Source organism: Calonectris borealis, chromosome 23, assembly GCF_964195595.1.
Source record: "Calonectris borealis chromosome 23, bCalBor7.hap1.2, whole genome shotgun sequence".
Lineage (NCBI taxonomy): Eukaryota > Metazoa > Chordata > Aves > Procellariiformes > Procellariidae > Calonectris > Calonectris borealis.
This window is the reverse complement of record NC_134334.1, coordinates 5,378,555-5,396,698: the sequence shown is the minus strand read 5'-3', so window position 1 is coordinate 5,396,698 and position 18,144 is coordinate 5,378,555. Positions and strand designations below refer to the sequence as shown.

At 37.6% G+C, this 18,144-nt stretch overlaps 1 protein-coding gene across 4 annotated transcripts in view; it reads right to left on the bottom strand.

Annotated features, from left to right (window-relative positions):
* Positions 1-18,144, bottom strand: part of KIF1B (kinesin family member 1B) — a 98,644-nt gene that overhangs the window by 73,013 nt on the left and 7,487 nt on the right. For all 4 annotated transcript variants that reach the window (XM_075172457.1, XM_075172453.1, XM_075172455.1 and 1 more), the window contains exons 3-4: positions 2,721-2,797; positions 213-392 (exon numbers count right to left, since the gene is read on the bottom strand). In XM_075172457.1, coding sequence (XP_075028558.1) covers positions 213-392; positions 2,721-2,797 — 257 coding nt within the window. The remainder of the gene's footprint in view (positions 1-212; positions 393-2,720; positions 2,798-18,144) is intronic.

Below are 18,144 nucleotides of genomic sequence, written 5' to 3'. Positions count from 1 at the left end.
GGAAAAATATGCAGAATGTATAGTACAATTAAAAAAAAAGTAACAGAGGGAAAATTACTTATAATGCTCTTTTTTCCCAGTAGATTTCTTTCACTTCAGAAGTAAGCTGTGGTTCTCTGTTAACTGTTATTGCAATATAAAAAGAGCGTATCAGCAAGCATGTGTCTGAACATGCTATAAGAAACAAATCCCTTTTCTGGGTTCTGTTCTACCTGGGGAATTATGCCTGCTTGGCTCTCCTCCTGCTTGCCCATCATTGTGTAGGATTTCCCAGCTCCAGTTTGTCCATAGGCAAAAATGCATACATTGTAGCCCTCAAAGGCATGCAGCAACATCTCCTTCCCAATATCATTGTACACACGGCTCTGAGATGCAAAGCAGGGATCTTCAGGCTGAAAAGACATGAAAACAACATAAATACAGTCTTATCCTATCATTCAAGTAACATTTCAGAAAGCAATTGCTTTTTTTTTTTTCCTACTTCTATCTTACGGGTCAATCCCTTAGAAAGGGGCAAATGTAGCAGATTTTTACACAGAGCTTTTTCTCAAGGCAGTACCAGCTGGAGAAGAACGACAATGACAACCCTTGCAGGACCGCTCCGCTGCTGCTGAGGAAGCCATCTGCACAAAGAAACCAACCAATTCTGTTTTGTGAACATTGTTGACACTACTGGAAAAAGTTTTGTGCAAGGTCACGGACAAACCAGATTCAGGACGTTTGGGAGAAGGGGGGAGAAAAATCAAAAGTAGAGTTCAGATTCAATACAAATGAATGAAGGGCTGGAAGCTACAAAAAGCAGTGACTGGTCTTGACAAGGGCTCTGAAGGGCAGCAGGGGGAAAAAAGAAGCAAAAGTTGCTTAGGTTTATTTGGTTTGTTTTTGGGTTTTTTTGTTGTTGATTTTTTGGTTTCGTTTTGTTTGGTTTTTTTTAAGATTAAAAGAATTTAAACAAATCATTAAAATGACCAAGGTTTTCTTACAGCTGTCTGATTCCACTGTCTACTCCAATCCAGGTTTCTATTTACAACCTCACTGGTGACTACAAAATCCCTAAGTATGTCAGAACATATTTCAAGTTAGCAAGTAGCTGAACCGGTCAAGGACAAGGTATCAGAACATTTTTCTATGGCTATACTCAAGGTTAGCAATAAAATTCAAATACAACATTAAAAAAAAAAAAAGCTACTTTAAAGCAATTTAGCCCAGTGATAAACAAAAAAATCTACTGCAGATGCATGCAGTGACAGAAATCTGTATAAGGACAAAGCAAGTTATCACCTTCAAACACTCAACTGAAAAGTTTGTTACATTTTGAAAAGAGGCACCACTGCACATGCAATGAAAAAAAATCACAAGTTAAAGATGTCAAAAAGAATACACTTGCCAGATATCAAGGCAAATACAGAACCTGCTCAAAACAAAACTTCATGCATTGTAGAAATTAATTCTCCATTTTTTAAGTAGGGCGTTTCAGGCACTCAGGCACTGTACTGGTCAGACTCCAACATCCAGTTACGAGAGGCAATCCAAGATGCAGCTCCAGGCATGGTACAGGATACAAAAATACTGACAGAAAGCTGGATTCAGTGTATATGCTCTTTTTTCTGATGTCCTCTCTCGATTATTTAAGAAAGTCCTTGGTAAATATATTTGAAAAAATTATCATAGTAATGATACTCAGATGTTTTAGTTGCACAAACTGGAAGAGACTGCACAGAACACATACCACTGAAACTTGATTTTGTAGGAGTATGTCACTCCATTGTATGTGACTACGTTATTCTTGATCTAGCATTCTCTTTCTTCCTGAAATGTTGGATTTTAACATTATTTAATGCTGAAATCAGGACAAATTTAGCTGTGCTAATATTCAAATGTTGGGCTCAAGGTTTTATCACACCAGTTCTTTTCCTTGATGCTGCTTATCTGCTAGTTTTCAGGAATTATATTCATAGTGTTCCTCGGACTGATCCTGTAATCTACTTGCATGGCTGCTCTGAAAGATTCAGTAAAAGAGCTACACAAATCCAAGTTTTTCGTCATGAAAACAATCTTGTTGGCCATAGCTTTGCTCAGAAATATTAAGTCTTATTTGCAACATCCAAGTTACTAAAATTAATCTTAGTGAAATGCATTATCGCTTCTTTCTACATCTTTTGCGGTAATAAGGCAGGGGAGGGGTAGAGGGCAGAACACCACAGTTCTGCTGTAGAACAATTACTGGAAGTCAGCAAGACCTTAGCACCCATTCGCAGGAGGGTGGGGCAGAGGAGCTAGATGAGAGTTTATTGCTTTTGCAGCTATCGCAAACATGGATCACTACTCTGTCTTTTCCAGATGTGCGAAGGGAACCCAGACTACATCTCTCCTTGAACTGTAAGAACTTGAGCAACTTTCATTTGCCTAAGAGCAAAACTGAATTAACTGTGGTTGGTTCACACGCATCCTTAAGATACTTAGAACAGAACATTGTTGGAGAATATTTTAAGTAATCTTTCAAACATCCACAACTTGTTATCAAACTCCAGGAGCTTAGCTTTCTGCTGTCCCCCAAACAGGGAAAGAAAACACACAATGACAAGCTTTTAACCTGAATGAGGGTGACAGAGGCAGCGCAGAAACATCTGTCAGAGATGGCATGATCAGAAGAAGAGAATGCAGTTACCTCAAGTCAGTCAACAACAACAAAAAAACGGTTTCCTTGTAAAAGAACTTACCGATGTGTGGGACCAATAAGAGTAGTCAAAGCTGAAGGACTTTGGTGCTTCCTTAGGATTCTTTGGGTTGATAATACCTACAGGAAATAAAATTCAAACTCTTAGCTAACTTGACATTTAGAAGCATAATTAATGAGCTTGCTGACCCTCAACTTAATCTGTGAATCTGACTACACACTACACAGGAGTAATAAGACTGAAGTAATAGACTCACAGCTTCCTAACACTATATTTCTGTAGTCCTTATTTGAAATAAGTCAAGGAAAAAAATTCCTAGAAGGAAAGCTGCTGCTAAACAAAATTCTTCTGTTGGACACAAAGCCAGAAGTCGATCATCCTGGTGCCTTGGCTTTTAGAATGGCACGCTTCTAGGAGCTGAAGGATATTAGTAAGAAGGAAGATCCGAAACACAAAGACTTCAAGGATCCCCGGTAATTTCATAGCAGCACAACTCAAGTCTATTTTGAAATACATGTTACACCCTTCAAGAGCTCATTGCAGAAGGATTTTCTTTAAGAAGCTCAGTATTTTCAGGGCATGGAAGAAGATACCAAAAAAACTGGATCTAAGACATTTCAGGGATTATGTGCATAGTTTATTTAATGTTCTTTTACATGCACAAAGCCTACAGACAGATTTTTAATAGGACTGACATTAATTGAACCAACCAAATTACTGGTAAATGTTCTTACTATATACCGCCACTGAATCCCATAGTGACCCCCAAACGACTTGTGTATTTTTTCTCTTGTGTATTTTTTCTCTTGTGTATTTTTTCTCTTGTGTATTTATAGAGAAAATATACAATGGCCCTATGATGAATTTCACACACACACACAAAGCCAGAATGAAAAAATGCTTGTGTATAGTTCCTATGTTACAGCCTTTATAAGTCCCATCCTAAAAGCTGACCTCCAATTGCCTTTTCAGCTCTTGCAATCCTTGACTTAATTTTCTTCCCAAGGTATTCATATATAAAAATCTAAGAATCTTCAGGTCAGTTAAGTCATTGAACACTTGACAAATACCAAAATAAACATGTTTTGCAAAAAACCCAGTTTTCTCTTCATATCAGTACATCTGTAAATTTTATGCTCTTTTCCTATTCTCAGATCCTCTAATACTTTCAATATTTGACCCACATGTGCACATTCTCCACAATTAAAGAAAGCTCTTCCAGATATCTTTCAGGTTGATGGTTTTGGGTTTTTTTGGGGTTTTGTGGGATTTTGGGGGTTTTTTTTCTTTTTTTTTTCCCCCCTCTTCTTTTTTTCTTGTTTCCCAGCGACAAAACAGCTTCCTATAACCTTTGCCTGGGGGGGAGTAATACACAATGGATTCAGCTGTCATTTTAATGGCATACGGAATGTCTGTAGTTTCTGTATTCCAAGGAGGGTAATTTATAAGCACAGCTCTTGCTGCAGAAGTGAATCTCTACTGCTTTCTTCTTTTCAGTACTACAGTGCTGGAAATACTTAAATCTATTATTTCCAGCAGCTGTTTTCAACACCATCTGTGTAAGTAAGGACTGTAAAAAGGCATACTCTTGAGGGTATCAAAATTAGATAAACCACCTTAGATTTACACATACCCATCTGCACATAAAGCAGCAATCTGCCAATTAGTGATACACTAATTATGATACGCGCAAACAAAATCTACAAAGAAAGAAGCTATACAAAGGTGGTGACAGTCTTCCTGGGGATGATTTACATCCTGATACCAGTCATCCTAAACAAAGGATGCTTATTTCTCACATACTCATGCCAGTTAGGCTATGCTTTGGGAGGCGGGGGCTTCTCCCTTCCCTTCTGTGATAAATAAAAATTATAACACCTACATCTCTTACAGTTTCAAACATGAACTTAACATGATGTTGCACCGAAATCTCTGAAAACGTGGTTCCAGAATCCCCATTAAAATTAAGTCACTCCTCTACCAGATGCTGCCTCCCTCAGCAGGGCTGTTGTCCAAAATTACAGTGTGGAGAAAAGATCACTGTCTGGATTGCAAATAGCAACAGTTGCTACTCTATTTCTTGCGGCCAACTCCATTTCACTTGGATGCACCTTGTGCTGACATTCTTGCCTTATAAAAGCTGACAGACATGCAAAGCCAGTGAATAATATGCCTTGCACCAGCACAGTATCAAATGGCAAAAATGCTTGTGGCTTTGGATAGCAACATGGGCATCAACACATAACAAACTGGTAACCTAAGCAATCATATACGGCTCTAGTTTCCCTTTACTAGTTTTGACCAAACAGCAGTACATCTACAGCACGCACTATCAAACCAGTTCTAAAGTTAAAGTGAACAACTACCAAATCCCAGAAGACAACTCCCCTGCCCCAAACTTAAATCAGTTCTCTCTTTTCAGTGTATTCCAGACTGCTACAATTCAACAACTTCTCATTTCTCATTCAATTATTTAACATCAAAGCTCTGAAAGGTAAGGAAGAAGTAATGCCTTGTACCCAGAAGTTCCTACCCAAAAAAGCAGTACAAATAAAAACAATCTCCACATTAGTTCAATGTAACAACCTTTGGGGGTTAACAGCACTATTTTCTTCAATTGTTTTGGGCTATAAATTCAAGGGAAAGTAATTTAACCACTAAAAGCAGAAAAAGCAGCAATAAATCGAGCCCAATGAAAAAACTGTATTGCCAGCACCTCTCCTGACAATATACATTCTGTTCTTTAATCTCAATAGCAGACCATTTTAACCCAAACTCTTGACACTACTCTTGTGAGAGGAGTCATGACTAGGGAAAGAGAGGAGCAACTACCTTTATTGGTACATTGCATTTGCAATGTTGTCCTGGAAATGGGAAACTCCTAGCCCGGCAAACTGTGAAGGAATCAAGACAAGCAGAAGCCTAGCTACATCTTTGCTGACCAAGAAACACGTTTTTAACCACAATCGAAAAACATGCATTGGTTACCGAGTGTCACATCGGTGCAGTTTTACTTTAAGGTGCACATGCAATCACAAAAGAGAGCTTTGATCTCACTTATTTACTGCATGGCATGATTGATTTGTCTCCTCTTAGAATCAACAGTGAAATAGCCAGTATTCATCAGTTTTTTCTTTTCCATTTTTATACTGTTGATTATAAGCAAAAAGGACATTTCTCTTGGCCAAGGCAAAGCTGCACTTGGTCTCTCCAAGGAAACAAGTTAAATTCCCTTCTAAGATTCTACTGTGTCAGAAACAGGAAACAGAACAAGCAGCATAAATTTCAGTTTTATTCAAAACCAGGTTTCATGTGAAAATACACAATTCCCAACAATTGTTTTTAAAAAAACTAAGAATCTCTAGGAAAAGTCCACCACTTCCAAAAAGAAAGCAAAGAAGCCAAACGTTTAATCAGAAGAATAGCTAGTTTTTCCACTCAGCTCGCTGTGCATAAAGGCACATTGACCACCCATGAAAGACAAGACCTCTAGCTATGCAAAAGGCTTAGTGTCTGGAAAGGCAATAGAAGCTTGCCATTACAGTTTCATCCTACTTGCTTCAAGCTTAAATTTCATCCATCACATTTCTGAAGAGTGAAGTTCAGGCTCTGTGATTTATGCAAGTGGTTCCCCTCTGCCCCTTTTTTTTTTAAAAAAAAGCCATTTTTTATTTTTATTATTATTTTCTTAGACAGGCTTTCCTCAGCATCTTTACACTAAGTTCCATGTCCAGCTCACTATTTTGAAAACTACTTTCTAGGATGCATGTTTTTGCAAAGCATATCTTGAGAAGCGTATCAGGAAAGGGAGATTAACGTGCAAGAAGGCAGCTCTGTCAGAGGTTGGGAATGCAGCTGCCTGGCCAAAACCTTCCACTGCAGCAGGAATGGGTCAGGAACTGGCTGCCAGGAACTCTGCATGCTGTCCCTCACTACTGTGATCCAGTCACAGGCTTTTCACTCAGCTTCTAGTCCAAGCCTGAAGTCTATTTATCCCCATTCCTGTTTCTTACACAGAGCCTACATCCTCCATTTTCAGAATCACTGGTTTAACAGAATTCTAAGTCAGTCTACAAATGAATCCAGCAGAGCTGACTGATTGAGAAAATATAAGATTACAACCTCAATGGATTTCAATCGGACTGAAACCGTCTTCATTTGGAACACTGACCACCAAGTGGGTAGCTACTAGCATCAGTCATGTCTGATGCAGTCTGAGTTTGAACCAAGCGATCAGATACGCAATAATGTGAGATGAGACACCCAAAAGAAGATGGTGAGGCAGCTGAGACACCAGGAATTCAAACTGAAGTAACTGACCTAACTTGGAGGTGTCTACTGCACCAAGCATCTTCCTTTGGAGGGACAAGCAAATCCATGAAGTCTAGCTACTTTTAAAGGAAGCTAATGGATATTTCTGAAGAAATTAAAAGACTCCTTATAGTACAGGTAAGCTTTACCCTAAAAGTTCATACGCCAAATTGGAAGAAAAGGAAATGATCATGCAGAAATTAGACTGAGTGGGCAACATTGATATTATGTACCATGTTATTCAGCAAGCTATGTTTTCAGCTGAACAAGGAAACAAATAGAATTAAAAAGTAAGAGGACTGTTTCCAGTGTCGCCAATACCCAAAAGAACACTAAAAGCTTTTCAGTTATTTTGTTTGGTTTTTTAAACCATGCAAGGCCAAGATGAATTGTATTAGTGAATCATGAAATAGGTTGTCATCTATCTCCTCTCACCACAGCAGAATCACGGCATGGTACGCAAGCTAATAGTTTAATTACAGAGCCTCAGGAAATGAGAAAGGCAATAAAGCAGACGATCACAGCAGGAACACATTAATGGCCTTTTTATCTTACAGAATAAATTTGTTTATCTGCTGTTTCAAAGGTCCAATGTGGCAATTAACTCTTCTGTTTGCAAACTGACACTAACGCTTTGTGCTGCAGCTATAATTAGTTACCATCAGCATGGCACCGTAGCAACTTAGAATGTTGGAGTTAGCCTAAGCAGCCAGTTTCTGAGAAACTCAATCCCTTTTTCAGGCCCCTTACTTCACCGAGAGCCAACTTCTTAGGTCATGTGGAATCTTTCAGCTTTCCACAAGTTAAGGTTTGTGGATCAAACAGAAACTGGAAGGGCTATTTTACAAAATCACCATCTCCTACACCATTGTTACTGAAAAGCATTACACACACAACTCAGAAGTGTGGAAAGGATGAGACATGTTGAAGATACTACTTTCCTACTGCAGTGTCTAAAAACTCTTCTGGGATCAAAGCAGCAACCACAGTTTTGGTTAATGTCCATCATTTACCTTTGGAATGGAAGGCTGAGAAAAAGGCATGGGAATATTCATGTTTTAAAAATATACTCTACAAATTGTTGATTTGGTTGAGGGAGATAAATGCCTATATTATTCCTTTTCTTTATTTGAACTATGAATTTCCAGAAATTTTGAATAATATGCTTCACCTTAAGACATGATATTTACATCAGTTTTCTACCTTGGTAAGCAAATAGAATAAGTAGAAGTAATTACATGTTATAAATTGACATAAAATTCAAATAAAAGTGCACTGTGTGAACAGCTATGCAGCATTACCATTTAATTTGAAGCAGTTTATTTAATACCCACTGCCAACCCAACCTAGAGACACAGCTTGCATTTTAAAAGCTTACTTCTCCTTACAGTTATATAGTAAACCATACAGAGCTGCTTCACACCATTTGAGGTGCCTCTAAGCAGGAGTAATCCACACATTCTCTGAAGCTCAAATCATTTAAACAATTCTTTTTAGTTGCTTAGCTGTTTAACTTTCATGGGGTTTTTTTGATACCTGTAACTACAAACGTGTTTTATATATCACTGACCAAAAGGTAAGGAAATCAACAGTTTTAAAACAAATTTCTTCACACCAAATAATCTAAAATTTTGTATTGTTATATAAGACCCACATATTTTAACTAATTAGTCCTTGTACAGGAGAAGTATATAGTAACAGCAGTACAGCCTAATAAAAGATAAGGAGAATGTGGGAGCCCAATCAATGAAGGAACTATAATTTTAGATGTGCTGTATCAACAGTAACAAACCAATCTCCACAAAACATTTGGATTTTAACATGCCCTTACTTAAACAGGCAACTTCACTTCTTGGCATAAGGTACTTCCACAGTCCATCCTACTTGTTCCTTAATTAACATTTTCCAAACCATCCACCATCTGCTTTATCAGCTAGCACAAAAATAACACACACTTTCAACCTTTCAAATCTATGAGATCAAATTCATTGCTAGTTTTTCATTTCAGCAAAAAAACTGTTAGCAAACGTTGAAAGACCACTTCACTATTGAAACAGTACCCATATACTTTGTAATATGTATTATTTTGCATTCCTATTGTCATTTTGGACATCTAATTTTTTTTTGCCTTACAATCCAATCCTGATTTGTTGAAGCTGAAATTCAGAAAGCATACCTCAAAGATGCACTTTATTTTACAATTATACCCAGACTGCGGAGCACAACAGAGAGCTGATGCAAAGTTATAGTCTTCTGGGATACTCTCAACTGGAAGCAGTCTTCTTACCCTTTCCTAAACATATACACAAACACATTCCCACTTCAAGCCTTTATTTCTGCACTTATACTTCCATTCTCCATTAAAACTAACCAAGTAAACAGACAGTGGGAAACCTACAGAGAAGAAAGGGAGGGGGGAAAAAAAAAAAGAAAAAAAAAAGGCAAGCAAGCTTAGCCAAGATCAGCCCCCTCATTCCATTCCCATCTACTCAGCCACATAAATATTTTTGCAGGCACAAAAAATGACCAAAACTACTTCTTAACCACTTAAATCTCATGTCAGATTATAATGACACTGAATTTGCAGTCCAAACCTAATCTGTTTTCATCCCAGTCAGCACTGCTCCTCAGCGTGTCACAAATTTTGCAGGTTAGAAATTATCTGCAGTTCAGTATCTGGGGATACAAGCAATCCTTTCTAATAAGCTCTTGGAATAGAGAGACAGAGGGCAAAGCACATAAGAGGTAAGAATTTAAATTATTCTCTTATCCCTCACTGCATTCAAAGTCAAGTCACTAGATTCAACAGCTCCACCTCTGTTAACAATCAGACTCATATTGCAGGGCATCCTGCCATCAGACATGCCATATATTAGTCACTGTAGGGTACTCCAGTGAAGAACTGGCTAACTGCAGTTTGCCCTTCAGATAAACACCAGCAGACAGAATTAACTTGGGCTAAATCCTGGGATTAGCTGATACATGGTTTGTGCTGGGGTGGGGGCAGACAGACTGATAGATGAATATTATATTACAAAAATCAATAACAACAAACTATCGATTGCCAATCAGAAATAAAACCCAATAATGGCGAAAGTCAGGTATGGAACTGGAGAAACTGAACTTCCATCATTTGTGCAATACAGCCTGCTTTCTGTTGTTTACACCTTCCATTCCCATATTGCTACCACATCCGTCAGTGCTGAAGGCACAAAGTCTCTTTAATTTCTACATATGAAATAAAATGAGGTTTCATCTCACAAAAGAGGCTTCACACCAGCCTCAATAATTCTCCTAGTGGCAGCAGTAACCTACACAGAGCACACATTCCTACCAAATGCCAACACATATTAAGAGATAACAGCTAGCAAAGAAGGCACTGTCCTGTCTTCACTTTTGTTCTCATTAATCATTGGTAAAGGAATAGGCAGAAATTTTCAAAAAACATGCTAGTCTAGAGAGAACTTTGGAAGGGATAACATTCAGGGAAACAAATATCAATTCATTTCTGTGCCTTCTTCAAACTCTATTTGAATCAAAATAAGCAGTAGTTTTATTTTATGATGTCTGAATAATCAATTTAACCAATATAAAAGATCTGGGGCTTTCAGAATTGACTCCACAAGACCAAATTAACATTAAATATACAGTCTCTTAAAATGCATGGGTCTGGAAGATATATCTGCGCCATCTGTAGACTGGAATGACAACAATGAGAACATGTTCGTTACTGAGAGCAGGGTGGAGCAGGCATTCTTTATTTGCTGGAACGTGAATAACACCCCAAAGACACATTTAATACAGGCTTCTTTCCTAGGCATACATTGCAATCAGATACATGGCTATACTGTTTTTATAAGACAGACTTTCAGGGTTGTTATTACAAGAGATAAATGAAGGGAAACGGACACTTCCAGCTTCTAAAGCAGTGCTTGCTTTTCAAAGCATTGTTTGCATTTTTCAAATCATTAAAAGGGAAGGAAACCAAGTAGAAGCTAAGAACAGCTCATTTGGAATTCAACCGGATTCTCTCCCCACTGTGGAATTTCAACCCTGTACTGGGAGAAAGGTTGGATGGGGGAGGGAGTTAAGCTCAATAGCACCAGAGAAAAGCAAATGCTTGCTCACAGAAGCTGCTAGAAAGCCACTCTCATCCTCAGCTGCTCTTACAGATCCAAGTGCTATAAATACCATCTCTACAGCTGGTGTTCTGGGAGAACAGCATGCCAGCAGGCTTTGCACCAAGCAGGAGCTAGTCTAACCATACTGTTCTACCTATCTGAAAAACCGAACCAAAACCATTCCAAAACTTCCATTGTCAACTGACTACCTGAAAATGTCCTACTGCAAAAGATGCATATCAGGTCTAAGTATGCAGCTGGCTCAGCACTTGGAGTTGAGCTGAATTCTTTCCTCACATGTTTTCTGATTCAAGGCAGATAAAACAATATCTCCCTTCACCCCTTGCTTTTACTTGACTACATCTCCAAGAGCCAATGGCCTTCTCCAAAGGCTATTTTGACCTTCAGACACATGCCAGCACTACATTAAGAGGACATCAGGTAGCACTGGAATCCTGGGGAGTCAGTTCTGCCAGCCTCAATATCTTAAAGGATTCATGTAGTGAAAATATCCAATTCTTGAAGTAGTTCCCAATTTGCATTTTCTTTACTTCTACTTGCATACTGAAAAGGTGGCACATTATTTAAGCATTTGATAAAAATAATCTCTAAAGCTCTAGTTCTGTGTCAGTGGGCACTAATTCTGAAGGGGCAGCACTTCACACGGTTTACTCACCACTGACAGAAAACTTTTCTGGGTTCATTAGTAACATTCTCTCTCTCTACTATAGTTCTGTACTAACTCCCTAAGAGTTTTTTAAATGTGGTCCAACTGCATTTAACATTAGCTGGAACATCCTAGCCATCCCACAGTCTTGCTCCAGGCCCATTATTTCTACCTCTAACATTTAAAAATCATTAAACGTTCATCTTGTCCCACCTCGCCAAAGTCACCTTCCAAAATAGATTTTTTTTCAACAGTGTGCATAATTAACACTTCTCAAGTTATTTTTATACAATTATGAGAAAAGCTTTAGAAGGAAAACCAAGCACCTACAAGAATTCCAGTATTTATTTTCTTCTCCAAAAAAATATTCAAGACTTGTAACAAAACGTATGAACTGTCAATATTGTACGGCATTCAGAGACAGTGATTAAGACAGACTTATGGACAAGCAACAGAAATCCCTAACCCTGCAAAACACAAAGAGCTCTAATGTTCATATGTACAGTCTTTGCTCGTTGTCTAACATTACCTCTGTTACCATCTTATGACTCCCACTCCTAGAATGATCCACTACTATTAGAAAAAAAAATAAAGCAGTAAAGACCACTCCCCACCAACCTTGACTCCTGGAACAACTATTTAGAGCGAATAGCAATCGCCTCCATTTTCTCTTTGAGACAAACTTGCATTCAAGCCTTCTCTTGCCTGTTACAGGACTTGCAACAAATGTAGTAATCGGTAGCAGGACAGTCTTTAGAAGAACTTGAGTGATCTCTACTACTGTGACTTCTTTGACTTGCCTTTCAAACCAGTTCCCAATTCAACCTCAACTGCAAGACAATTCATACATCCTCCACATGATACACAATTTATCTTCTCATAAAACAGCCTGTTTTGATAACACATATACCATGAATGCAATGTAGTATTAACACATTGGACAAGCATTCACCTAGTTTTAACCACAGTTACGAGGATTTACAGACCAGAAAATCAGGGTAGGGGTTAAGTGACTTTCCTCCACTGCTGTTTATTTTCCCGAGACAACGTCATCATGCAAAATGCAAGCATAAAAAATTGGAAACACTTAAAAAAAAAAAAAGAAAGAACAAAAGAAAAACAAGCTGTGTGTGGAAAAAACACTACACAAAACATGCTTTAAGAACCAATGCTTTTTGGCAGGCACAAGTCATCAGAAATGGGGGATGCCTATTTTTTTTAAGATATCTAAAATTATTCATTTTCAAAAGACAGATTGAGAGTCAAAACTGAAATCTATGAAAATGAATCCTCCCACCTATTCTATACTTTCATTGAAAATGTCTCATCAAGAGAAGAAAAAAAAGTAAAGTTATTAGGTAAGAGAACTACAATGAACTCTTACTTGTCTTTTCTATATATGTAGCATGTGCTACATTAATTCCCATTACTTTACTATGTATATGTACTCAGTGCTAGTCTAAATACAAGCCTATTTCTTATAAGGACTTTTCTCATCAGTAATTTAGACCAAAGATTATTTCCATGATACAAGTTCCTTAGTGAAACTATCCAAACTATGCTTACAGAATACTACTGCGGGGCGGGGAGGGGCCAAACAAAAAAAAAACCTCCAAAAAAACACACAACAAACCAAACTTCTTATGCTCCTGAAGGCATACACACACACACCAGGGCTTCTTTTCCATTCAGTGTGTCTTTTCGTTCAGAAAACAGTTAAAAATTAGATCAGAATGAAAAGGATCAGCAAACCATACTTCCCCCCTGCCCCCCCCTTTAGGATTAAGCTTCTTTGAAAGAGGTTACTACTTTTTACAGCTACATAACAATGAAAAAGGCAAAATTTAACAATATCCCCTGCCAATGTACTGGCTGAATTACTGATGAGGTTACCTTGCTCTATGAACCTGTCAATAGTTTTGACTTTTGTATTATTTTTCAAATATCAGCATTTTTAGTATTATATTTCAAATATCACTGATTTAGACAAATACGCCATAAATCAAAAGCCTTCCCACCACTTTTTATTTTGTTCCAGAACAGTTGCATAAGGCAGGACACATCTTAAAAGAAAAAAAAATTAAAGAAAAAACGCAAACAGAAAACGAACTTAAATTAGATCTAATTAGATGTTTTTCTATTAATTTTTTTTTAATGTAAATGTTTAGGTTTAGACCAGAGGTTTAGAAACCTTACAGAGAAAAAAAAAAACAAAACCAAACAACCATTAGAAGAAAAATATTTTTTTCCTCAACCTCTACAAATTAACTCCAGAATGCCTTACGAAGTTTTTCTGATGCCAAGGATGCCTGCTTGAGAACCTAGCTGCCATATGTCTACAGCAGCAGCTGTGACTATTGTTACTGGCAGATGGGACCGCTCCACTGTGCCTATTTTCATTAAACATCCAATACCCTAAGCAGTCCACAAAAGGACCTTCCAACATTACTGTGCCACAGAGACTATTACTGAGTTAAAATCCAAACAGGTAATTTTCAGTCCTACCCTGAGGATCCAGTTGCACTCATATCCTTCAAGATAACCTAGACCGTGCAGGTGCATTTCTACATGAATACTGTTTATGGCAGATCAGAATATACAATAATCTCAGATGAACTACAGTGTGAGAATTTTGCTTTACCCTGTCACTGGCACCCACAAGATGCTAAAACCTGTTTTCATTCATCTAGTGCACAATTGATGTAACATCAGTTGCAGAGGACATATTCCAAGTAGGATACTTCCTTACTTCCCTGCTTCGTCAGTTTAGTTTTCTACATACTCCATGGAGGATACTTCCTTATCTCCCTGCTTCATTAGTTTAGTTTTCTGTATACTTATTTAGCTTTTTAAAAGAACAAGCTAGTTGGACTCTTTGCTAGCAATGAATATTTAAATGCTGACTTGTAGCTACTAGCTTGAACCTCTGCTTCATTTTCATTTGTTTTTATTTATGCATCATTTATTTACAGACAGAGGATTATCAAATAAAAACCCAACCAACCAAAAAAAAAAAAAAACAGAAAAAAACCACAACACTAGGGAAGTCTTTAGCTTAGCTTTTCATTGCAATAATCCACAGCAGCTGCCAACATTGTTTGTATTTGTTACATTTCAAAACCTGACAAGAATGAGTCAGGAACTACTGACACACAAAATACTCTTACATCTATAGCTCACCTTTCATTCCACGTATTACACAGCAGAATCTTTTTCCCACTCACCACAAAAACAGTAATTTACAGAGTGGACAGACAATAAGTAGTTAATACATTGTGGGTAAGATGCATTGGTGTAAATCATTCTGACCAAAAAAGTGAAAAAGCAGGAGTTAAAGACAAAACATACTCAAGATACGCTGACAACCATGATCTATTCTCGAATTACTCATTTCAAAAAGCTGCTTGTGAGTTTGACCTAGAGCATGATAAACCACCTATCCAGTAACTTAAAGAAAATAATTTATTTAAAGACTGACAAAATTGAACAAAGTTATCTCAGAGGAAAAGACAAAAGTGTTATTTCAGAAGTTTCAGTCTGTTTCAATATTAAGTGGGATTTTATCAATAAACCACAACCACAAAAAGCAACTTAAAAGTCCACTGATGCCAAGTTTCACTTGAAAATATTCTGTAATAGGCAGAATATGAAACAAACAATATATTAGGCAGTGTCAAGCTAACCAATAGTAAGGACTGCTAACAGAGGGATCACCCTAGGGAATTAATTATCAATATGAAAAGTCCTCAGAGCCCACTAACTTTTCCCTTCTCTCACCAGGAACCCTGGTACAGCTGACTACACTATGGGCAATGCTACAAACAAAGCTATACTGTGCCTACTCCTGAGTGGGTATGTGCACATGAGACTTATGGGCATACGTTCGTATTTACTAGTGACCTCTGTACAATGGACAATATAGCTATGGTCTTCAGAACGTAACTCCAAATGAACACAAAGCATTTAGGTCAATTGAATCCACTTGCATAGCGGGTGCTTTTAAAAACAAATCTTATTTTTCTTAAGCTCATATCTAAGTGATAATAATAAAAAACAAGGATGGTCTTTTCTTAAATGAAACCCACTCAGCTACTGTTTTGGTAGAGTCTTTTAATTAGTAATTTGATGTTGACACTACCTCTTCTTTGGAAAGCGCTTTGCATTCCCAACTTAACTTAAGTAGTAGGATTTTGCAAATTCTAACTTCTCCTGTCTTTAAGAATTCCTCTATTATCTTCTCTTCTCCTACCCCCACTTCTCCCATTTCCACTGAAGAACTTTTGGCAGTATCATTCAAATGGATACCATCTGCAATTGAATATGAGCTGAGCAGCACAGGCCTTCTGCCAAAATACCAGCCCCTTAATGCAATCACATAACATGTGACTTCAGCTGGACTGCACAATTTCATTTTTGCAACATATATTTTAAAAACATAAAGACTGACAATTCTTTAAGTGCAAGACACTGTATTACTGCAGATCAATACCTTTGCAACCATAAAGGGGGAAAAAAAAAATTTAGTCTTGTCATCTTAGTATAGTAGAGAAAAAAAACCCCACCAAAACAAGAGAGACGAACAATGTTTCAAGCACCAACTTCAAAATTCCCATATTTTGCATCCTTCTGACAGAAAAATAGAAGTCCCAATTATTCATAGTAAGTGCTCTTAACATTGTGGGTTAAAGACCTTTGCAAGAACTCTCTTCTTCTGAGATTAACACATATATAGAACTGTATTCAGCTGCACTGTCATTTTTTAAACACTGAGAAATGATAAAGATGGAGCTCTACTATGGGTCTTGATTAAAGGCCTTGATCTTCTACGAGGAAATGACATAAAAGCCAGATAGGATAACAAGTTAATTCTGTAGGAGATCTCAAGTCCACAACAAAAATACACTTGTTTTGCTTCTAAGGCAAAGTTAAACTGTGTAACAAAATTGAGAATAAGCTTTCTAACCCAGGAGCATGTTTTGTTTTGCTGGCAAGCCCACCATGAATGACGGGCAATCCCAAAAGCTGTAAACAGCCAAATTCACACAAAAAACTGACAAACAAAAGCAGTGTGTTAGGCAACAACCCTGGTGGCATTCCGACTTCAAGAATATACTTCATTATGGATGTCAAAACACACTCCTTTTTTCATACATTCATTAAAAAAACATAAATTGAGTACACCTGTGATACACTTTATTATCTGTATCTCTGTACTGTTTTCCTTAAAATAATCCTAAGCACTTTGCCTCAGTTTCTCTGTAACGTAGTCTCTGCCTATATCAGCCAATATATTTACAAAACTCAGACTTGGACAAAGTTTAAACTCAGGACCCACAAAGGATTTGTAGAACAGCTTGGCCAGTCATTACATAAAGAATTAAAGTTCAAGTAACAGTCAAAATCCCTTCTTAGCTATCAAACTTCACGCTGTCTCATCGATTCTGTTCATCACAATAGTCCATTAGGCTTTAATTCCAAGATAAGGGAACTTTAACTGGCTTGGAGGCTTAAAATAGTCACTGCCCAACATATCACCAGCCTCTCAGATTTGCCTCCTGTCAACTTGATTAGTGCACAAGTGAAAAAATAACCTTCTCAGAGGCAAGATATCTAAGCCTTGATCATTTCACTAGCACATTTGAAGGTATGAAGCAGGAACTCCATAGGCTAGAATTAGCCTCATTTCCTTTTATTTTGAAATTGCTGCATCAGATAGGAGAGTCAGATACATTAATGTCACTTTCTGTAGTCAGCTTTTAGCCAACAAGTTCAGAATTTAATAATGAGGAGTTCAATAATGTAACCGTGAGGCTGCAAAGACTGAGAGATCATGAAAAAGAAAGAATCCTTGGCAGGAACAACAGTACTCATGCCCCAAAATCTAACATGTAGCCTAAAAGCATATCAGAAGAATTTCAGCTTAAAGTTATGTGCGTCAGACGACTTCATTAGGAAGATTCTTTGGAGAAAAGATTCCTGCTCAGGTTTTTTGCCCACCAAACAATGCCTTATCCGTATCTTTTATTATATGATCCTCTTCTGTTCAATGAGTAAAATTACTCCTCTATCTACTGCTTTCTTCTGTATTTCTTCCTCTAAATACAGGGAAAAAATAGCCTACAGACTGTAAAAACGTGTAACTATTGCAACTGATGATTCCTTTCCCACAGTCTGTAATGGCCCCTGATGACTTAAACCTGACCATCTGTCATATCACCCATCTTGTATCAGAGCCATAGGACTCAAATAGAAGGCTACAGATTAGAACATTTCCGGAGCACAAAATATAGCAAAAGCTGTAAAGAAATTTCCAACTAGATAAATCAGGAAGTATTTTTCTCCTTTTGAAAGCTGATGCAATTTTTTG